General features: G+C 39.3%; 1 protein-coding gene across 1 annotated transcript in view; it reads left to right on the top strand.

The window, feature by feature from the left end:
- Positions 1-24625, top strand: part of csmd1a (CUB and Sushi multiple domains 1a) — a 61552-nt gene that overhangs the window by 9912 nt on the left and 27015 nt on the right. Inside the window, exons 2-3 of the mRNA XM_081708707.1 lie at positions 6782-6998; positions 22291-22403. Of these exons, the coding sequence (XP_081564833.1) occupies positions 6782-6998; positions 22291-22403 (330 nt within the window). The remainder of the gene's footprint in view (positions 1-6781; positions 6999-22290; positions 22404-24625) is intronic.

Raw genomic sequence — 24625 nt, 5'->3', positions numbered from 1 at the left:
ACACTTTAGGAAAGGAAATAGTTTTGCCCTGATTTGTGGTTTCGAGCAGCCCATTCCCCCCTGTGATGAGATGTTTGGAATCTTCCATATCATCTGGCATGTTGGTGGGTTGCTGCAGACTAAAGCTCTGATGACATTTAATGGTGAGCTTTAAAAAAGAGAAACAAGCTAGATGTGAAGTGCTTATGAAAGCTGGTGAGTCACAACCTTAGCCTCAGGGCCACTTACTCCAGAGAAGAACTAAAAGGAAAGCATTTTAATTTGCAAAGGACTCATAATTAACACTGACAAACATTGGCCTTGCTTGACACTAAATTACTTGTCAGGGGACAGGGGCTGCTGTGGTATTTTTGATAAACCTGTAGTCCTTTTGTCAGAGAGCATCATGTGTGCTGCTCTGGTAAAGGATCAGTGGAGTCAAAGTAAACAGGACCAACCCCATTAATGGTCATCCGCTTAGCATGTGATGTGGGTGAGAGTTACAAGCTTTACTTGTGCAAAGTGGGAAATGCCCAAATGGGACTCTATCCCACATAAATGGGCCTGTTTATCACTCCAGTCCCACTATTCACAGCACAGCCTTCAGAGGGCACTCCAAGGGGTAGTTTGCCTTTGAAATGTTAACATCTGTTGCATCATGGGAGCCTTGTTGTATTTTAGTAGAAATCCTTTTATTTCACATTTAGTTACCTGAAACAAACATTTCTTACTTCTACAAAGTGTGCTGACAAGCATAATAATGAAGGATGATCAATCAGTAAAACTGTACACAGAAGTGTATTAGGAACTGAAGTCATGATAAAAGAAAAACAAGCAAGCATTCAGTCTATAGACTGTTTACAAAGATAGTGGCTAAATGCCAATGGGGTTCATATTCAACATACTATGTGTTTACCTATGAGTGCAATAAACAAAAAAAAGTTTTAAGCATTTACTTTTAGGAAGCATAACTACCAATTTTTTTTACATCCACTAATTTTGCTAACGCCCCAGAGCCAGCCCATACTCTTGATCAAGTGGTTTTTATTTCCATCTAAATTGCAGGTTGCAAGGAGTAGCAAAAGGCAGAGAGTGATCTGAAGTGTGTGTGTGTGTGTGTGTGTGTGTGTGTGTGTGTGTGTGTGTGTGTGTGTGTGTGTGTGTGTGTGTGTGTGTGTGTGTGTGTGTGGTCGGTGGGGGGTGGATAAAGGATACAAAATGAAACTGGATAAAGGAGGCTTTATAAAATCATCTTTGTCAATGGACCCAAGATTTTCTGCTAGTACTGCAGACTAACTTTTTTCAGTACAGTGAATGTCACTGTGTTGACCATAACTTTCTATAATAGGAACAACAACATACAAGCATCTATACATGGCAAGCAAATTATGTCTATCCTATCCCATTCAGTCATGTATACATTCATTCATTCTCTCCCTCCCCTCTTTGTGCCTCTTTCCCCCTCTCTCCCAATCTCTGCTTCACTCTTCTGAGACCCCTGATTGTGGGCACTCTGAAGGATTGCTGTCCTGCCGGTACATGGCACAGTGGCGATCGATTCATCAAAGTGTCATGCCGTGCCGCTGCAGCCCTGTAGCAACAATACAACAGTGGAGGCAAGGCAAACATTGGGCAGCTCTTGAGGTGGTCCCCACAGTCCTGCAATACAACGACAACATGTTCCCACGGCAGTCACTTGGCCCTGTGGATTCTCTGGCAAAGGATGAGTGGGATGTGTGGTGCGGGTCACAGGCTTGGAAAGCAGACACCCACAGCTTACCTGGTTCTGGGACATTTTGAAATTTTCATTTATTTATTGTAATTTTGTGCTTTAGATACAAAGTTTTGCTGATCAAAGTAACCTTGAGATTTGTGCAGACACCTGAGCTTTTCTGGCTTTTGGATCTTCCATCTTGCTGGGAAGAGGGCTAAAGATGCCATGGGCAGAGTGTTTATGGAATCAGAACACCTTCGTAGACATGCCCCTTGGATTTATTCATTTCTGCTTTAACACAGGTCACCTGAATGCACCTTCCAATTTTATAATGCATATGGGGAGTTATGGTAGGGGATAATTGAACTGATCTGGCAGAGTGAATGACTCACTTAATCAGAAATTAATGCAAGCTTTCTTTGCACAGACCCTGCTGGATGCATTAGCAACCTCTGTTTTGTCTAGAGGCTACATCATGCTCCAGCCAGTTTCATTTTAAGATTTTCTTGATAGAAACGGGCCTGATGATGCCTATGTGTAATTTGCAATCTACTGAATGTTTTTTTTCCTTCTAATTTGACAAGTCAAACTAGAAGATACTTTCACATGTAGAATGTATAAAATATAAGATAATTTTTTGTATGAAAATTCATGTTACCAAATGTTCTTGCTACACTTGACCTCCTATAGTTATTTTAGTGTAGCCTTTTTTTCACAACAATATAATGATTTTGAAAACTTGTAGTTACATAGTTACAAGGAAGAATTGTTTTAACCCTCTTGGGAATAGTTGAGGTTAAATTATATTCATGTGTTCAAGCAGATAACTTACACATAAGCAAAAGAAGTAGGCATATCAAATCAATACAGTTGCTTACTGTGTTGTAAAGTTGCTTGTTATGAACATTTTTTTCTTACAAGCCCAACTGCCCAGTGAAACAAGCATTTAGTTTTTGTTAGCAGCTTCATCAACTAGTTCTGAAATCTAAATAATTATAACCTTGTTAAAAATATCTATATTAAATGTGAAAGTCAAATGCAAGACAAACCATAATGCATTAAGAGCTAAAGGTGTGTGGATGTGGAATGAAACACTATTGTGAAGCAACAGTTTATTAGCTGGCCAATGCTGAGTCCTATTGTCTTCAGTGTGGAAGCTGATAATGATTGGTCAACTTTTGTTCAGATTTTTTTCACAATGCTGTAAAATACATTGTGGTATGCTTATATTTTAACCATTATATTCTGAATATTAGTGCTGTGAATTCGGTGGTTGGTCTACAGGGAATTATATCTGCATATCCAAGTAATAACTGAGCTGTAATTTTTGTGTTGCCTGTGCTGCCTGAGATCCAACATCCACAATAAGTTTGCTTTGCTCAAAGCTTCTTTTCCTTATACAAACCAGGACAGCATTTGCACTGTTGTTCATTTTTCTCCTCAAGTGTTCACCTTTGACCCAATGCATCATTACCTATCCACTTCTGACCCATACTAAGATAAGATGGAGGTAAACCTTGTCAAAGTGAGATACTGATTTCACTGTGAGTCAGGTGTGTGTTCCATAAGATCTAATGCTATGCTAGGTCTGCCGTAAGTCAGTCAGATCGGACAGCACAAAAGAGAATTCTAAAGGCTTTGCAGAATTTATCGTAGCGTGGCCAGCGCTGGATGTACATCTATTATTTATTCACTTTATAGATTTTGCACTTGCAAACTTTATTAGATCCATGCAAGTATTATAGACTGTAGGCCTCTCCCATTGGCCAGTTATTGATCTTATTGTTGTATTTTACATCCAAAAATGTGAGGATTGCTTACTTTGGCAGATAGTAGTCAGCCACTATAGACTTGCTCTGCATGTGTGCAATGTTTATCATACAAGAAAAGAAAGAAAAAAAAGCATATAATATTAATATTTGTCATGTGATAGGGTCAGGTTAATAAAGAAAATAGGGTTATTCAAGAAACAGATGCATAGAACCTCCCATACCTTACACAAATCCCAGACCTCAAGTGTACTAGGGAAAGATGCCTGTTATTTAAAGCTGACCTTTGAAGAACAAATTTATATTGGATACTTTATTTTTAAGACACCCATAGAATGATTCAAGAAAGTTTCATTTTGCTTTTTAAAAATGTATTATGAAGTTGCTGTATATGTTTCTTTCCCTTTCTGCACATTTATTGCTAGCTCATAATGTAAGCAAGCCCCTGACACAGTTCTTCAAGATTATTTCCTTTTCAAACTCAGCAGCTAAGTTTTTTCTCAGAAGATAGCCATCGATAATTCCGTACAGTACAGTACTAAAGTCTGTCCAGAGGTCAAATGCTCTTTTGGTGCTGGCCCATGCTCACTTTATTCTAGATAGACTTTCCCTCAGGACTGGTGAAGACATGATGGATTGTGTTTTTTCAGATAGCACACTGAAAAAACAAAAACATTTTCTGACCTGGGATAACGTTGCCGCTCGTGAACTCATCTGGGATCACTTGCACTTCGTGCCAGTGCAATTAGGTTTAGAGTTAGGGTGAGGAAAAACTGTTCCTGGAACAGCTTTAGAAATGTAAGTTCTACTTAATGTCTTCTTTGTATGAAATGCCTTGTTGCATAGCATTTCCATGCTTTTTTTGTGGACACCATGACTTTTTAAATGCCTGTGAATGTCATTCTTGAAATCATAAGTAGTCCATCCCATTATAATTAAAACCAAGGATTTGCACAATAACAACATTTTTTTTTTGTTATTCAAGTTATTTTTATTTATTTATTTTTGTTTTTGTAGCAGTTTTGGGGAGGATTTTTTCACTTAATTGTTAAACTCCCATAAGACAATGTTAGCTCATTTAGAAATCCTGTTTTAAATCTGGTCCTGCTGTAACTTTAGTTAAGAAAAGTATCTTGCAGGACATAATTACATAGGTGACAAGATGAATTTGCACATTCAGAAGCCTAATTGCTTTAAATGGTGTAGAATTTTTTTTTAACATTTGTGAATGTCTGCAGCTAAACCTTGTGAGCACTGTGAGCAACCACTCTATAAAATACTCCAGCATCTTAAGATAGAGAGATGTGTGTAACATGTACAGACATCATCCTCCATTTGTTTTCTAATTTGTACAGAATCTGGGATCTGTGGGCCACAGATGTCCTCAAATGATGTATTCATAATTCTGCATTCATTATGTATTCATAATTTTGTATGAATCAGCTTTTATTAAATTAAACAAATGTAAGAGCTAAACAAAATATGCTATTATATTATTAAATAGATTCAGTATGCTGGAACTCATTATTGTATTTTATTTATTAATTTATTTATTTATATTATACTGTTCCATACTGTGTCATGGATTTAGATCTCATGTGAATGAAAACTCCACAGCATTAAGGATTAAGATATTACGCTATATTTTGTGGAATATAAATCATTTATACTTGTCAGATATGTTTCCTTTTAGGTTTTGCAAATATTTGCAAATCATAGCACAATTTATTTTCTAGTGAATCCACCACATTAATCATCAGTATACTGTTACATAATAGGAATGTTATTTAAATTACTTTATAGAGGAATAAGTGTAACGCGAGGTGGCCTGAGTGCCGCAGGGCGGGGGCAGGACGCACACACTCCAATGTCTGGGATGTACATTTATTAACATTTTACATAGAACACTAATGGCACTCACAAGAATCACACACAATTAATACAAACAAAAAACGGTTAACACTAAGTACAAATGATAAACACGTATACATCTAACAATAACAAATATAACGTTTAACATCACCATTGACAATAACACATCACATTGACATGTTACGTCAACAATGACCAACGATACTGACGTGGGTTTAAATACACAGACGAAACAATGTGCAGGTGTGTGCAGGTGTTGCCACAAACGAAAGTCCTCCCATTGCACGTAGATGGCCAAACCACATGCCTCATGGGAGGCAAGTGTTCCGTGACAATAAGGAATTTACATATGCATACTCACTATAATAGTTGCTGATTTCATTGGGTAAGCTCACTTAAGACTTAAGCTTAGTATTCCAAAAAAGTAAAAGGATTGTGATGTAGTGATAATTTGCTGATTACCACTATTATTTGCTGGCGTATATGCTCTATTTTGCAAATTTGTATGTAAAATAGTAATTTCACTATTAATAATTAGTAATCCTAAAATACTGTTAAGATACTACCAGTGAAGTAGATGAATCCTCTGGATATAGACAAAAAGAGCACAGTCTGCTGTTGGGCCCTCTGCTTGTACAGGTCCAATATTGAAAAAAATAAATACAATAAGCCTTTTGCTGAACAAGAGAGTAATGAAATGTGAAAGTCAGAAGACATCTCACCACAACATGTCATTAAATGTCACTTAATTAAAAATGTGGGTACAGATCTGTCCAGAACAAATAATTAGGCAAAGGTTGTCCCTGATGGAGGCACATGCAGTAATTAAAATTTCACATTGGGAACAGTATTTTTTGTGTGGCCATTGACAAGCATGTAAAATAGAAGTACAATTAATGCTTAAGAGGGGAGAATGAGCTGTGGATAATGGAAAGTTATTAAAATTACTGGCATTAATAACCAAGTGTGCCCCCCACTTTCCTTGGTGTTACTGTGGGAACAGTTATCAACCACTGAAGCACAGGCAGCTGACATTATGTGCATATGTAATTGTATGGGGCTTATGACTATCTGTTGGTTTCACACTGATTATTTGAATTCAAAGTTAGGATCGGTGATTTCGTTTTAAGAAGACAATCATGAATGTCATTATGTATGTTCGGTATGTATGTGTAGGTAGTCTAAACAGTAGAACTTTCTGCTTCTATTACAACTTACACAGTATATATATATTATATGCATGCATTATGCAGTTGCTATAGGGCAGCATTATGTACTTGACGTAGGCCTATGGTGTTTCAATACATTCTCTGTTAGAAAACCCCATTTTTGTTGACTTGTTTCAAACTTTATTTCTCTTCTTTTTTTCTATTTCTTTCTCTTTCTCTCTCTCTCTCTCTCTCTCTCTCTCTCTCTCTCTCTCTCTCTCTCTCTCTCACTCTCACAGCTCAAAACTGCAGTTACACACTATATAGTCCAAATGGAACAGTAGAAAGCCCTGGATACCCATATGGATACCCAAACTACGCCAACTGCACATGGGTGATTGTGGCACAGGAACACAACCGGATACAGTTGGTATTCCAAGGATTTGCTTTAGAAGAGGACTTTGACATACTCTCTGTGTATGATGGACAGCCAAGCCCTGGAAATCTGCGAACCCGGTAAGCATATCTGTTCTCCATTATAATTAAGGTATTATTACTGTATTCAGGGACATTATCTCACAGTTATGATGGAATAGGCCAATACAGCATGTTTTCTTGAATTCTGAGATTGATTTATTGTTTTGCATGCAGTTCTGCCCCATTTGCTTTGTCTTGAAATAACTTTTTCTCAGTGTTAGTTGCAGTCACTTCCCACCTGCTCCTAAACACATGCTTGCTATGCAGGATATGACCAGTAACCATGCCTTAGCTCACTGCAACCAAAGTATACAATTGTAAACTAGCACTTTAGGCAGCTGAGGTAGTGTCTGCTTTAGTCTCCTTTTCTTTGCAGTCATGGTGTCAATCCATGCTTGACTTAATGAGGAGTATAAGATAGAAGTGCAGATTTTTCAGTGGAAATGTTGGGGTTTTTTTTTCATTCTTTGCAGTTGTTTTAACTTGTCTGTCACTCATGTACCCTTTCCAATTAGCAGACACTTCAGGTTTTCAACTAAATTACTGTCTCATTTTTTTAATTTATGGTACATGGTAGGTACATTAGGATTGGCCTATCCTGACATTTCAGTAACCTGTTCCATTTTATTGGGGCAGATGGCTTTCTGAGAAAGCTTCTTTGCCCTCTGAAAAATGGTTAGTGATGCATAAGATGCTCTTGTGTTTTGATCATGTTGTCGCCTCAGCATCTTTTTCATTTTGTTCCCTGTCCCTGTTACCTTCTTCAGTAAATGTGTGATGTTGAATAAGGGGGCATTGCTATCACTCATTCCTCAAATGATCTTCAGTAGTTGAACATTTATTTTCCTCAAATTTGATTTTCTTTCTCTTTTTTTTTTTTCATTAATTTTTATGAGTGTATTGCTGGTCTATCTGTTGTACTGCTTGTTTGTATCGTTGTACAGGAAGCTGTCACAGTTGTCCTTGAAGTGGCAGTACAAAGCTGTTAGATTCACCGGATGCTTTAGAGTGTGCAAGGCTGGACTGGAGATCCCAGTTGACCTTTGTTTATCTGCTGAGTGGCAGCATTAGATTCTGATCTTGGAAAAGCTTCAAAATCTCCCAAATCCTCCACATCTCTTCAAGCCCAGAGGTGCTTTGAGAGCTTGACTGGATTACTGATAAACATTGTATTGTAAGATATCCCTTCACTAATATCTTGTAAAAATATTGTTGAAGTTTCAAAAATGGTTTATCAAAAATGGTAGATTGGTAATTGAATTTCTGAAAACATAGCCAACAGTTCCCATTTCCCATTTATGGCATTTAGCTGACAGGACCAGATCCATCTAAAGGAGACTAGGTATCTATGCAATATGGACATGAACCTAATGGTTCTCCATCTTTCATTTGTGTATGAGTATTTTTTAAAGGCAGAGATTGTGTGAATTATGGCTGAGGGAACATGAGGGGCTCATTTATATCAGTTTCTCAAATGTTTGTCAGACAAGACATGAGAAGATGTTTTTTTTTTTATCTTTCAGACATGGTACAGTCTCTTATCTTAAAGGCCTCAATCAGAAATGTTTCAAATCCATAGCAAAGGGCATTTGAGTAGCGAATGGGTGGTCCAGGTGCCGTCTGCCTCGTCTCATCAGATGCTACAGATCCTGCGCACTGTAGCATGGTGAAACAGGAACCTTGGCCTCCTGTGTCTTCACTAAGTGCTGCTGCTTACTCTTTGCTTTCGCCACCTCATGCACTGTCATGACCCTGAAATATAAGCTTGTCTGCTTTGCCTTTTAGAGCCAGAGCAGTTAGCTCCATGGAAATACAGCCCTTTTGCCTGGTGAGCATCTCTAGGTCCGTGGCACTTTCATGGGGGTGATATGTCAGTCTGTGAATAGATTCTTAGGTGGAGGAGTAGACCAAATCAGGAGCTTGGCTTCAGCCTGATCAGCCTAGTGTTGTCTCACTGCCACCACACTGAGGGGCAGTAGTTCACCAACATTGGATTGCTCTTTCTGAAATGCAACATTTTTAGCTGTATTTGATGGGATTCCTTAAATATAACATGTGATATGTGTTATGAAGATCATTCTTAGAAGCAAATCAGCTCAAACCCCATTATCTCTAGTACCTTTTTGGAGCTGTCTTCATATTTTGTCAGTGATAGGGTTCGGTTCCTTGGTGTACATTGCTTTGGTGTAGAATGCACAATGTGCTTCTTGAAAGGATAATAGCTTTTGAGTGCTTTCTATGATACAAACCTTTTCCAGTAAATATTGATGAACCTTCCTTCTTTCCCTGCATGTGTGAGCTGGCGTGTGGAGCAGGCGAGAAGCAGTACCAGGTGAAGAGTACTGGCCACTTTGTTTAATTGCTTTTATTTATTTGTTTAACCCCAGGGCTGAGTCTCTTGATGATATATAGTCCCTCCTCAGCCAGCTTTTACTAAAGCTTACACAGGAACATAGCTTGGACCTCGACAATCTCATTAAGTCACACTCTGTCATCCTCCTCTACCATTCTCTCTCTCTCTCTCTCTCTCTCTCTCTCTCTCTCTCTCTCTCTCTCTTTCTTACTTTCCCTCCCACTCAAAACTCCAGCGTGATGGCTATAATGCACAGTTCATAAGAGATGTCTAGTGGGATGTAAAGCACACAAGTCCAGTGAGTTATTAATGCACTTTTTTCCTAATCAATCCTGGCATACCACTGCTCTACAGAGTTTGGTTTGTTCTCATAGCTAAAACACTTACACACTAATATATTCTAAGCTTATAGTGTCAGTTAAGAAATGGCCCATGCAGTGCAGGGGTCCTCATAAGTATTGCTCTGACACATCCAAAGAACGGGATTACTGCATTGGTTTTTTGACTGGGATATAATAACAAGCCCCAACCCCCATCCCTCAAGTGGCTCCTTTTTGCTGACAAGGGAATTGAGGGTAGGTGCTGGTGTTTAGAAGGTCAGCATTGCAGAACACTGGAGCTCTGAGCGCAGGGGAAGGTAATATATGAATGCCTAGTACTTTCAACAGTTATACTTAACAAGAATTCCAAGGCTCTCACTCTAAAAGGTTTTTGACCTGTAGGGACAGTGTATTTCCAGCCATTAAAAGCTAGGCTTTTACATACACATCTCCTGATTATGTTAAAATTGTTTAGATTGTTCTATTTCAGATATAACTGATTAACTAGCTTGCAAAAATATAAAATCAATTTTTTTAATCATGAAGAATTGTTGATTACAATTTACATATTTTATTCCTAAATAAAACAATTGGAAAAGTGGAATTTAATCCAAAAAAGTTTATTTTTTAATTAAAATGGTCTTTGGAAAAAGTAGATGTGTTAAAATAATAAACAGCTTATTCTGTAGTAGTCAAATAATGAAAATAAAAAAAGTTTTTTTTTTTTCCTTTTAAATGTCCATAGCGCACCCAATATTGTGCAAGTACAAAAAAATGAGCAAGCACAAACGCAATGTAAAAAACAAGATACAGTTATCGAGAGCTTTGGGTGTCGGAGGACAGATTGTGAATGTGCTTCTATTTGTTCCATATCTGACTTTTCAAATGTGTACCTATTATATCACAGAAATGTTATTTCTTTGCTATGAGTTCATGCCTATTGAAATAATATTCTTACCCCCTTTAACAAGTAAAGTCTTTGCGCATTTGATGGCGTTTATATAGTTGCTGTACCTCAAATGCAGATACCCTCTTCTGGAGTTATTGATTGACGGGTGAACACTTGGGCCTCTTTAGGCAGCTGGTGGAAGGGAATGAGGCAATCAAGAGAAAGGAAAGTCGGTTGGTGATTACCTCACCTCTAGGTTCTCTTCACACAAGTATGTGTGTGTGTGTGTGTGTGTGTGTGTGTGTGTGTGTGTGTGTGTGTGTGTGTGTGTGTAGCTATGAATTTCATTGCACACTACAAAATGGTGTACAGTGTGGACAGTGCACAGTTAATGTAAAAAGTGTTAACCGTGAGCTGGCTGGCTAAGGAAAGCCACTGTGTTTTTGCCCATAAATCATCTTTCTTCTTACATTTATATATCCCTTTTCCTCCTTTCCAGTACAGATACGCATCCTTCTAAGTCCCAAGTAGTTGATGGAAATCCCACCACTTATCCGTGGCTGTAAAATCAACGTAAAAATAGAAAGGACCAGAGTAGTCTTATTTTTTATCCTGTGTACCTGAGGTTTATTTGTGAATGAATATGAGGTGGGCCAATCTACTTCCTCACTGATTATTACTGATTATTGACTCATGGAAAGCTCATCAACAGACCACTGTAGGTACAGCCTGACATTGCTGATTCTGGATGTAATCAAACTAAAGCCATCAGTCAGGCCATTGTGACTGCAGCTGCAAATTACCAGCTGCAAATTTGGTAATCAGAGATAATGGCAGTTTTGGCACTGGCCATATTGTTTGCCTTGATGTCTTTTGAGTGTGGCATATGATCAGACATGGCATATTGCTTATTCCCCTCCCCTGTTATTTTCTCTTTTTCTTGTCCTTTCAGCAGTGAAGAGGGACATTTGCTGATTTTTCCACTGTTTGTTTTACCTAACATATCATGCCCACTGACCCAAAATCATCTCTTTATTTTGGAAAAGTGGGGCAGTGAGGAGATTTGGATTTAAAGACAACTTTTTTTTTTTTTTCTCATAGTGACTCAACTAACCTGATGTGTGAGAAAAAGTGGACCATGGCTGGGTGATGTCTGCCTAACAGTCATATGATGGGGGATAGTGGTATAAAGGGACTATAAATTTTTAGATACTTTCTTTTATACTTTTTATTTAATAACTTCTTATCATTTAATTCATTCATTACTTTTAATTGAGCCCTCTGCAAAAAAGAAATCTGTATTTGATATGTTTAGTAAAAATCACTTTGTCGGATATGATTAGCAGAGATGGAGTCGAATGCAGGAAGACAGAGTTTAATAATAAAAAGGGAAAATCCAAAGGTGTAGTCCAAAAACAGGCAACAGTATAAATCCAAAAGGCCTGCTGCATGCAGTGTGGCTTCACTTCGTCTTATTTGTAACCACGCCTTCCTTGTTCGCACAGACCTACACATGGTTTAATGTGATTGTCAGTATGTATTTAAACCCCTGCTGGTGTTTGCATCTTGGTCAGTCATTGCCTTTGTTCATGTCATGTAGTGTTTGTTCACATCATTGATGTTAAATGTGTTCATGTCCATTTTCACATTGTCAATGCCTGCATTTGTGTTTATCATTGACGTTGCATGTGATTGCCAATGTTGTACATGTCCGATAATAAATGTCTGTCTATGTTGATGGAGTCTGTACATCCTGTTCCTCACCCTAAAGCATTCAGGCTGTTACAGTTTGATGTCCTCTGTTTAAAATAAAGCTGTCACCTAAGTGTTTTTTACATTATTAGGCAATGTATTAGGCAACACTCATATATATATATATATATTAGGCAATGTATTAGGCAACACTCTATATATATATATATATAGAGTGTTGCCTAATACATTGCCTAATATATATATATATATATATATATATATATATATATATATATATATATATATATATATATATATATATATATATATATATAATTTGTTTTTTATATGCTCACCTGGAAAAACCATTCACTGACATGATTTTTTTATGGATAACGGAGGCATACTTACAGAAGCCCGGAAGGGTTGTGACATTGACAGCACAGAGGAAGCAAGAGGCGAAGCTGAGCTAATGTGCTCTTTATTTTCCATTACAATCAAGGTACATGATAAAGTAATCCACTAAGAGGCTATGAGAGTCAAGGTAAGAAGCACCGGAGAATCTCCATAGTCCTCTTGGCCACTAATGGGCAGCGTTGTTCTATGGGACCTGTGGGTGTAAAAATAGGGAGACACATTGATGAGGAGCAGATGTCTCCAATCAGTACTCAGGTGATTGGGAACGAGGTAGACAAACAATACAGTCCCCGTTTGACTTTGGCTTTTCCCTCTGGTTGGTGGACCGGCCAACTGTGACAAGGGTAAGTTGAAAAAAAAAAAAAATTAAAAATAATAAAAAAAAATTAAATGTGTTCTAGAATTCTAGAATTCTCTCCCTCAAAAATTTTTCTCCCTCAAAAAACAAACAAACAAAAAAAAACTATTTCTGCTGCCCTGAGGAGTAAGATAAAATAAATAAATAAATAAATTTCAGTGTGTTCTGGAGTCAAAGTACCTCCTCAATTTTATTTCTCCCTCAAATATTTTCCATCTGCCTGGGTAGCTATAGCAGAGTAACTAAAAAAGGGGAGAGACGGAACATGGACAAATCTGAGGGGCTCCCTGAGAGATCAGAACGTATAGCAAATATACTGGCTTGTGTGTGGAACGTCATATGCTATTCTTTTTAAGATGTTCTTATTTGAGTGATGTCATGTGCTTGATTACAGTTTTCACAATATAAAGTTGTCACAACACTATTATGGTAAAGTGTATATACAGACACAGGATATAACTCAGTGTCAATTTAAAGAGCATAGGATATGACATTTCCCAGAGAAAGTCAAGTGATTTGAATGAATACTGTCATGGAACGCTCGCCTCCCGCGAGTCACGTGGTTTGGCCCGCCACATGAAGTGGGAGGATTCTTGTTTGTGGCCACGCCTGCACACACCTGTACCTCGTCCTGTCTGTGTATTTAAACCTGCGTCAGTGTCGTTGGTCATTGTTAATGTAATGTGTTAATGTTAAGGTTAAATGTTCTTCTTGTTGTTAAATGTAACCATGTTTATCATGTTTGTTCAGTGTTAACCATGTTGCGCTCATTGTTTGTAACACATGTGAGTGCCGTTGTTTTCATGTTTCAATTAAATGTTCGTCCATGTCGAGGAAGTCTGTGCGTCCTGCTCCACACCCTTCGGCACTCGGGCACTCGTTACAAACACGGGAACAACATGTAAACGTTCAGTCAATCCTGAGAAAATGGTAGTGAATTCAGGACATTAGGCCATCAGTGGCTTTCCACACATCTCTTCCCTTTAGGTGGTGATATGTCATGGTCACCAAAGGGATTTTCCTAGACTTACAAATTAACATAAAATAAAATGATAGTATATAGGATTGTAAAACTAACTTTAATACTGCTTTTCATTAATAAGGAAATTATATTGTACCAGATGATGGCACAATTTGTCATCTAGTAACTCTCCAATTAATAATGACATCAGAATAACCAGACTGATAGTTTTGGTTAGCTATTATGCATTATCTCCTACTGTCAATGCTCCTCAGGATCAACAAAGTTATCTATGTAAACTTATCAAGCTAACTCCTTCATCTATAGCATCACCTGTTATATTGTAATAATAAATGAATGACTGAACAGCTTGGCTCACCTATAACTTTATGACGGCCAGCTGCAGTTTCTCAATGCCTCTGTTTGTAGAGTCCTTGTGGCCAAATCTGGTATAGCAATAGCAAGTAATAAGTAATAGAATACAAAAACAAGTAATAAATATAGCTTTCGACATCATAGCAGAGAGATGAATTATAGCAGGCAGTGTGCAATGGGTGGGGGGTGGGGGATGTGCTGTGACAGCTGACATCACAATCTGACATCACTCTGTTGGTGATGGACAATGGCATCTTCTGTCGATCCAACCATTAGTGGGACTGAAGTTACATCTTATCAAGGAATCAATGATGGCCAGGTCTGATTTTTTTGAGGATGCAGTGCTTTAACAGCTTTAACATGTCTTATGACAGGTAGGTAGGGCACTGATGTCTGCTACCCTACCGAGGATCTCTAACTTTGTACAGCCAATTATAAGAGCCCTGCAATACACTCCATAACCTCAAGTTACATGGAAATTGTTAATGCCTTGGTACATGTGAATCTATAGTTCACACTGATGGTTTATAAAGTCTTTCTTTATTCAAAAAATCCAAAGAAGGCTGGACTGAAGTATAATTAGTTTGCTCCAAAAGAAGCAGAAGACATATAGGTTAAAATAGATTAATTACATGGTTGACAAAGTGAGCAATGAAAATGAAAAAAAAAAATGTGTAGAATATACCCACAGAATTAGCTTGTTTACATTTTCCTGCATTAGCTTGCTAATGCAATATTTCTCTGCATTAGCTAACTCTATCTTTGGAACAGAGGAAAAGTTATATAGCAATTAGTTGAATATCGATGTCCTATAAACTTTTCATACCCCCATTTACCTTAAGTATCCATTTATCCTGCATAATGTTCTGAATTGTTTTGTTTATGTAGCACAAAGTGGTTGTGCTATGTCGATAAGCCAATAGGGAGAAGGAAAGAGAAAGTGCTGGGCTTCTTTGGAGAGCTTATTAAGAGCAGGAGGAAGTGTCTTCAATTAACTCCTCTAATTAAAACACTTGTCATATTGCAGTGGTGAGCTGCATGGTGGTGGAGAGGTCAATCGCTCTTTAATGAAGATGTAATGAGGAGACCACTGCCTATCTCAAAACACAGATATTATATCCTCCTTCGGCACCGCATAGCCAGCCTCACTGGAGAGAGACTCTTGTTAGCTGCTCTGAGTGACCCTGTGCACCATGAATAACATAACGCGATTCACACGTGGGGGTTGAGGTGGGGAGGGTGAAGGGGGCTTAGGGAAGGGAAATGGGAGTTTGTTAGCATCGGTCAACATGTCCCTACTGCCCTTTGCATCTAATCAAATTTCTTACTAAACCTTGTTTCTGAGTTTATTAGAACTGCTAGACTGCCAAGAGAGGAAGCAAGAGGAAAGAAAAATACAATAAAATGATATACAAACAATGAAATTGCAGTGCCAGCCTCACAGGCTGAATGACTTTTGAAGGAGTCGGCAGAGAAGTAGGCGAAAGCCTGCGGTCTCCTCCCAAAGCCAGTCTCTAGCAATGAAGCCAACATCTGAATAATTAATCTCTGCTTCTGCAGAGCCTTGCACTCAAACAGGGAGAGGATGAGGTAGACAGCAATAGCAAGAAAAGAGAGGGATGAAAGAGGAACAGCCATGTCCACAGAAATATGAATGAAAGGTGGACAGAAAGACCTTGAGGAAAAAAAGCGGAGGAAGGATAAAAGGAAGAGGGGAAATTGTGAGGAAAATGATGCCAAAGAGAGAAATGCATGCAGGCGGGTGTGTCGGTGCCCCCTCTTTTCTTTTATCTAGCAACAGATGTGTAATTAAAAATCAATGGTGGGTGCTTTACGCTAATGCAGATTAATTTGTACACAGTCTTCTTATCAGTATGAGCTTGCCCCAAACCACTGCATCCTTTTGAGCTGTAATTGCAATGACCGCTCTGTATTTTGTAGCAAAAATCACACCCTTCATCACAGCAGCACAAACACCTTCTACTGTGCTCAGTTCAGTCAGTTTGCCAGCCGTAATAATGCTACAGACCTGATGCCACTTTTCAGCTTTAATCGTTTTGTTTATACTTTATTTGGCTGCAGATAAAAGTGATTTATTGAAAGATGAAAGCAGTTTGACAACCACATGTTTATTCATTATTTATTGTTTATTTCACAGTTGTGCTTTAACCAATCTCATCAATTCAGTGTTGACTCACTCTTGCTCTCTTTCCATAGTGAAGAGACTAAGTAGCTAAGAGAATATGGCATACAATGAGTTTGGAGTGTTTGTTTCTCTATGTTTGAAAGACATTTACCCTTCAATGCTTTTGGCAAGTGTAATTTCATTTTGTTTTTATAATAGGTGTAGGAAACAGACACTGGCCCTTCCTCGGTGGAGCCTGGCTCTCTGATGCAGGCCTGATGATGGATGACTGCGCACAGCGTGCCGGTGTGCTAATAGTTGTATTGCCATTTACCCCGTTTGCTCTCTGGCATCACTCAAAGTCTGTGAAACAAGCAGGCACTTTCTAAACTTAGGTCTTCTCGGAGTATTTCCCAGGCTATGGTCCTAATTAAGGTCCTCTCTTCCACCCTTCACATCACTGCTGAATTACAAATTATGTATATATGATTGAGTTCTGGGAAGGCATTCTATCAGGTGGTTGACCACAGCATTTTTTGACACATTCAGGGTTTCTTCAGGAAGCTAAACAATAACAGTAAAGACATATCTGTGGTGTGAAGGCATATGTGAATTATGTCCAAAATTCAGGCTAAGAACAAGCAAATTTGTGCCAAGATTCCACTGGTTGGTTATCTGACAGAAATTACCCCAGAAAAGCTATAATGTTATGCATATATTTTTATTTTTGACATATTTACAAATCCAGATGTTCTGCACAGCGACTTTGACATAATGTAGTGCTGAAATGGCCTGCAATGCACTGGACACTTACACTGTGTTGCTAATAACAGCTACAGAACATTTGTAATGCTTTTAATAGATTATGTTATAGGTTTTTTTTTCTGTGTGTTGCTATGTACTGAGAGTGTAGGCAGCAGGCGAGTTGGTTAGCTGTGACAGGGTAAGAGGGTCGTTAACAGCAGTGTGAAGGGCTCCATTGCCATTAAGCACCATTTATCCCTTGTGTGATGAGTTTTGCCAGTGAACTCGTTCAGTGACAACTCATCGTTCCTGCTTGTCTCTGCCGCGTTTTTTTTTTGGCCTAAAAATCCCCCAGCCTGATGAGCACTGTATTATATCACTGTTTCCAGACATTCAATAATTCAAGGCAGCCTACTGGTGTTCTTCTGCTCTCCTCTGTCTTGCCTCTTGCTTTCTGTCTCCCTCCTCAGCATTCTTCATCATTCTGTGCATTAATGAGGTCTCCTCGCACGTTGCTTTTTTATGATCTTTGCACATGCCTGAACTTACTCCAGCACAGTTTATCTCCTGTGTTCTTAAGACCGAGTACGTATTCGCCCGTGGCTGTTCTACACCTTTCAGAGATAAAGTTAAGCACCATTTTATGCCAGTGTTCAATCTCCCTACAGAGCAACAGGCAAATGGTTTGAATGCCTCATTCGAACAGATCTTTACAGACAAACGACTTAAATGGCTCACATTATGTGTGTGCTTGCCTAAATGGATGTCAGGGACGACTGGTCCATGCACATGGGCAGTGCTGCTGGTTGAAGTTACAGCAATACTCTTTGCAAAAACGAGGAGTGCTAGGCTCTTTCTGTCTTTTCCAGAGGAATGTCTTAGGTGATTTCAACATGAGCCTTGTACTCATTACAGACCCCCACCGCTGAGAGGGAAATTTTGGTGAAGGAGAACGGTATTTCATTACCCCACTCTGGATGATTATGGAGAGACACCTTCCCCATCCCAGTTTGAGTTTGTGTTGACATTGTTCGAACAAACCCAAACTGGCTAATGAGGTGCCACCATAGAGATAATCTCTGATGTGGGGGGATTAGTTTAGAGCTGTCAGCTCACAATCTTCCTGTAAATCATCTCAGGCCTCAGTACTGCATGCAGTTAGTTTGAAACTGTTCAGAAGCCATGGTGAGGTTCCCTGGAGAAGTAGTCTTCATTTTGGGTTCATTCAAACCTGTAATTCTGATGTGAAAGTTCAGTAGCACCAAAGGCCAGATCTGTCCTTTTAGTGCTTCACATAGCCATAGACAGATGGTTGGGGCTTATGGCTGTAATGTAGCCCGCATATTAGCCCTTTCCTCAGTATGTACACTTAAGTCAGATACATTACAGTAATCCAGTCTGTAGCACAAAATCACTTATGGCACACATTAGGGACCATGAATGACTTTCTACAGGAAGCCATCATCATGGCCATGGTGAAAATAACTTGGCACACTGACCGGATGTGTGGGGTGTGGGTCTGTTTGAATGGGCACATGTGTAGGGGATTGGAGATGTGCAAGTGTGTATTTATGGAGGCTAGTGAGAAGTGGGATATATAGGCTAAGAGAGGATAATTGGGCAACACTCACCCCCAGGTTTAGCTAATCTGAGGGGTCTGGAGGCTTTGCAGCCTCAAATAAGGGAGAGTTACAGCTGTGATTGTGTCCAACCCAGCAGTCTGCACGAAGAACCCCATGTCGAACTGACCTCGCCTAGTGGCCATGCTGGGAACAGCTATCTTCAGGATTGGACCCGAAGGACAGTGGGAAAAAAAAAAAACGTGAAAGATGGAAATCCCTTCATTTTTCCCAGTGGTAAAAATACAGGGCAGAAATAGGTGGTACATAAGTGAGTTTCTGGTGACCTCGTCTACCCATACTACAGGCTCAGGTCCCACGAGCTCAGCTGTACCTCCACATATCATTCCGTTTACAGTATGGTATTTATATCCATGTACATGTGATTGTATATACTCAGGCATTCCTAAATACAGGCACTCAGCACTATTCACATGCTACATCCCTTCTGCGCTTGCATGTCAAAGCTCAGTGGTGTATTTTTTTTCCTTCTCCCCCTCACCATCCTCACCTGGTGGTACAGAACTGCTTCACCGATGCTCATGCATATCCACTGAATATGATTAGAGGGAGGACAACCTGATTTACTTTGAGGGTGTTTACACGTTAACAACGAGCGACCAGGGGGCTTTTGTTCCTTTAAACCAATTTGTCTCAACTCTGCCTGGGCCTTAAACAGCAAGGCATAGGTGAGTCGCAATAAGGAACGCAAGGGAGAAATTAAGTGTGTTCAAAATACTGGAAATAATCTGAACAATTTATTGCAGCACCATAGGTGGCAAACAGCCACTAGTCATGGTGTGTGTGTGTGTGTGTGTGTGTGTGTGTGTGTGTGTGTGTGTGTGTGTGTGTGTGTGTGTGTGTGTGTGTGTGTTTGTTTATATTGCCCCTTTCTGAGTGTAATGGATGCATTTCATGGTGAAAATCTGCCACCCAAAATACAGAGTGGAGATTCCTGATGGTGTGCATGTCTGTGGATGATGGGCTATGTCTGAGGCACAGACAGGTCTTGCCATGCTAACGCAGGACTAAGGTTTAACCACTGTGTCACTGCGCCAGGAGCAGAAGTTGCCTGTGGTGTGCTGTAACAGTGGATGGCCACTGCTACTGATTATTCACAGGCTGACATTCCATTTAATCACATTTTATTATGGAGCTGTGCTGTCATAAATCAGTGTCTGTGTGTACATGGATAAGGCTCAACAAAGAATGGGGTAGGGGAGGAAGCATTCCAGGATAGCTTTAATGAGAAGAATTTCTGCAATGGTAATATTTTCACACATGCACATGTGCTTTTCTTGCCTTCAAACATGCAAATACAAAGGTGTATGCCTTCTGCCTGCAAACAAACCTGATGTCATCCTAGCTAATGCAGTCTGTCTCCATCATCTCCCATATGAGTCACCGGCGCGTACCTCGGTTAGCCCCCCGCCCCCACCAGGACACTACTGGGATAATGGGAAGCAGAGTTTTTTTTTCTAATGGAGAGATTCTTCCATGTGGAAAGGGATCCATAGACCTCTGGAACCCCCTTCATGGCTGCTTTGGTCTGCCTCTTACTGATCCCGGCCAGGTTTGCTGTGGCTTATCTCTCCACAGGACTGTTTGAGTGCTGATTACTCATAGAGAAAGTCCTAAGCACTTACTCAATTTTAAGATACTGAAGTAATAAAAATGTTTGCAGGCAGAAAGGGTTAAACACTTAATTTGGACTATTAATTCTGTAAAACCTAAGTAGTAAAAGCTTAGAACTGAAGAGATTCTATATTCTTTATGAAGTCTCCTGTGTACAGAGTAAAGGCCTTTGTGTGTGAAGTGAAGACCCCTGTGCCAGACACAGTATGGTACAGAAAACAGTCGTAACAGGTACCTGGTGATGGAAGATGAGGTCTTTTTTTTTTTTTTTTTTTTACGTTGGGAGATTATGGTATCATACTCTGACTTGTATGGTATTGAATTGCATAATATTGAATAATTATGATTTGGATATAATGATGGATATTGCAATGGCTAAGATATGAAAGAAGGAGGTGTGACTACATAATTGCCCCCGAAAATTGTATACAAATTTTCTTTGTATGCTTTAGACATTCTCCGGAGGGTGTCTCAATAATGCTTGTTAACTTTAGCCTGCAATAAAGAATGGGACCAGCTATTCTCCTTAACTAATTCTCAAGTCTGCATCTTTATTTTTTGGTGTTCTTTGAATAATAATCCCAGATAATAGAAGAAATTAGCAACCACAATATTTTGAAAAGAACTGGCTATTTTGTCGGTAATGTATGGAATGCAGGTCCTAGTAAAAACACAAAATGCTTTATTATTGATATCGCCAAATTGTTGTGGTCATTATGAATAATTGATATCAGTGCACATCAGCAAATCTTCACAGGCTGAAGGATTTGAGCAGCAGTAATTAACTTATAATTAATCTGCAAATGATATATCAGTGAAGCAGAATCAGCTGTTCCAAAATTTTCCAGCAAATCAAACAAGTGCAGAGCTGTGACAATAGAGGTGTGACCTAATAAGGCTTCTGATAGTCACCTGGGCAGTGATGTACTTGGACAGTGCATGCAGCAAATCAAATTTGCTTTACTCAGTTTTGTAGTTTATTTGTTCTGGTTCCAGATGTGAATTCGGCATTTGATTATTGACTGTGGTGTTCCCATTCATTTCCTTCCTGCCTTTTCTTCAGCACTTCCTTTGCACATCTGATATAAGCCCAAGTAGGTTGAACTAATTGGAGCTGATTGATTTGTGGGAGTGTCTGTACTATAATAAGGCTTTCCTAAGAGCATTGACACTACCCTTGCCACACCCTGAGGGATGTTGTGGGACGCACATGCAGTTTAGGGCCATGTGGATTCACGTGTGCTACTGTCACATGCCCCGAGCCGCACATACCTACCTCATAGAGTGGAGCTGAGGTTTATTTGAGCTGATACCACCTAGAGCTAACTAGCCTGCAGGGTACATGACCACAGCTGTCATGAGAGCAAGAACACATTACTTTTGATGTTTACTAATGTGATATTGTCATATTAAGTCACTCCTAAATACATGGATAATTTGTGCTTTAAGATAACTGGGAAGAAAACAGTTCAACCAACTCTTTCATGTTTAACCTCTGCCCCGTGAAATAGAGGCTACTTAAGGGCCATATTATTTGTGGATGTGATAGCCCAGCATAGCTTTATTATCTGCCATTGTGGAAGATTGGAACACAGAGCCTGGGGTCTCACCATCCCCACTTATCACCTGGTCACCCATGGCAACCCGCTCACCTTTTATCCAGCTGTTCTCTGTCGCCTTCATTTTTTTTTTCCCCCAGTTTTTGCTGTTCCTGTCTCAGTTGGTTAGGTGAACTGAATGCTTTGGGTGCTGGTCAGGTATTTTTGCAGGTGCTTCTACTTCTGCTGAGTTCAGTGCAATTTTCTCAAAAGTGTTTTCATTGTTTTATTGATTACTGCAGGTTAACAGGCTTCCAGCTCCCTCCCCCCATCGTCAGTTCTGGAGCAAGACTTACACTCTGGCTACTGTCAGACTATGCTGTGAGTGGCCAGGGCTTCAAAGCAGTCTATGAAGGTAGGTGTCTAATTTGCTATGTAGTATGATCTCTCTCTCTCTCTCTCTCTCTCTCTCTCTCTCTCTCTCTCTCTCTCTCTCTCTCTCTCTCTCTCTCTCTCTCTCTCTCTCTCACTCTCTCTCTCTGTCTCTCTCTCTCTCACTCTCTCTCTCTCTCTCTCTCTGTCTCTCTTTCTCTCTCTCTGTCTCTCTCTCACTCTCTCTCTCTCTCTCTCTGTCTCTCTCTCTCTCTCTCTCTCTCTCACTCTCTCTCTCTCTCTCTCTCTGTCTGTGTATGTTGCATCTCTCTCTCGCTCTCTCTCTCTGTGTTGTGTGTTGTTGTAACCCCTCTGAATTGCTGTCATACTGTTCAGAGCACTGAGACAATAGCATGTTGGCATGGTCTATTGATCCTGCACTGAGCACGTTCAGTGATGGAAGCAAGTGAATGCCTACATTAGCATGCCAACCACATTCGACTTTCATCTCCCTTTTCTAGCCTAATTGTATTAATATGCACTGTTAGTTTAAGGCTAGAATCAGTCTTAGAATCTTTCTTTTTCTGGGTTCATACTGGGCTGTTGTCATATTTCTCTGGTACCATCCAGACAACCACATTGTTAACTTCTCCTTCAAATGCATAGAAGTGAGAGTGAATCTGCAATAATTACACCAATTATCTGATTGGTAGTGTGATTAGGTGGCAGGTGAATTGAGCCCAATGGTGACTGGATTTGCACTGTGCTAATGGACCTGTCTCAGAGCTAATTTCACACATACATCCTCTTCTTTCCTTTTTAACCTTGTTGGCTGTTGGTTGGGTGTTTGATTTTTACTGGACTACTGTAGAACACTCAATGAGTTACTATTGAGTGTGTAGACATTGCCATCATCTAAGGGCTGAGTGTGTAAACATTGCCATTATTATATATGTGGCCAAGTGAGGTACTAAGGCTTACCTAAAACAAAATTATATACTGTTTTGCATCATCGGCTAGATCTTGATCTTTATTCTTTCCCTGTCTTACTCTCTCTTTTTCTCATTTTCTCTCTGTCACACACACACACACACACACACACACACACACACACACACACACACACACACACACACACACGCACGTGTGCCTTTCCTTCTTGTTCTTGTTTTAGTCTCTCTGCATGCTGAAAGCTGTTACGCTTCAGATGCTTGGTGTGATTTACCACTGGTCTGGAATCGTTATTGATACTGCGTAATTGGGAGATATTGAACTCTCTCCTTCTAACAGTTAAGTGAAATTTTAATTGGAAACCTCAATCATGGCAAGCAACAGGAAGTCATGGAACAAATAGGACAGAGGAGCATATAGGCTGGGAGCATGTTGCTGAATTTGACATTGCTATGTATGAGATAGATATCCATAATCTCATTGTAAAAGATAACAGCATAATGAGAAGTCAGTGAATCCGTATAAGCCACACCCAGCCAGGCCTTTGACTGTTTTAATCATCTCCTTTTCCAGTGCTCCTATGCGCACTAGATGCAGGCACATTCGAAAATGTCCACTTTTTTAGTGCAGTGACAGTATTCAGTGGTAAGCCTGTTGTCCATTTGTATACATTTGTAGTTAATGTTAACTTTTATTGTTGTATGAGTGTTATGTATTTACCCTTCTCTGGATTGTTACTTCATTATTTGGCATTATTGCCAGAAAAAAAATATCACATGTAAGAGAAGCCTTCAATATGTGACTGTCTTTAGTTTTTTTCATGGCTAGTACACTTCCTCTTAACAGCTTGAAACATTGGCTAATGTCTTAGCTTTACTGTTGACTAGCAGTTAATGATGCTTTTTAGCACATAGAATTAATGTAGTGCAAACCAAGCAGACATTTTCAAGAACTTTCCTGAAAGCAATAATTTTCAATTGTTCTACCTTATAAGTGCATAACTGCAATATTTGAAACTTCTTTCAAGTAGTATATGTTAAAACAATGTCTGTCGCTAATATCTTTCACCCACACGGCAATAATATTTAAAAGGTTTTAAGTGGATTTTACAGAGATTCTAGAAATTATCTTGCTTTGTGATTTCCTCAAGTGTGTCTCAAGTAGCTCATTCTTGGAAAATCTAATTTTTATGTATTTGCCTACATACTTCATTTAATAAGTAATTACACAGTAACACGGTTTCTGATTTATATTGGCTCTGCACTCCTGTACGTTTGATTTGAAAAGAAAGAAAGACTATGAGATTTAAGTCAA

Source organism: Electrophorus electricus, unplaced genomic scaffold (genome assembly GCF_041902795.1).
Source record: "Electrophorus electricus isolate QZ-2024a unplaced genomic scaffold, ASM4190279v1 Scaffold110, whole genome shotgun sequence".
Classification (NCBI taxonomy): Eukaryota; Metazoa; Chordata; class Actinopteri; order Gymnotiformes; family Gymnotidae; genus Electrophorus; species Electrophorus electricus.
The sequence above is the reverse complement of the archived record's forward strand: the minus strand, read 5'-3'. Positions and strand labels throughout refer to the sequence as shown.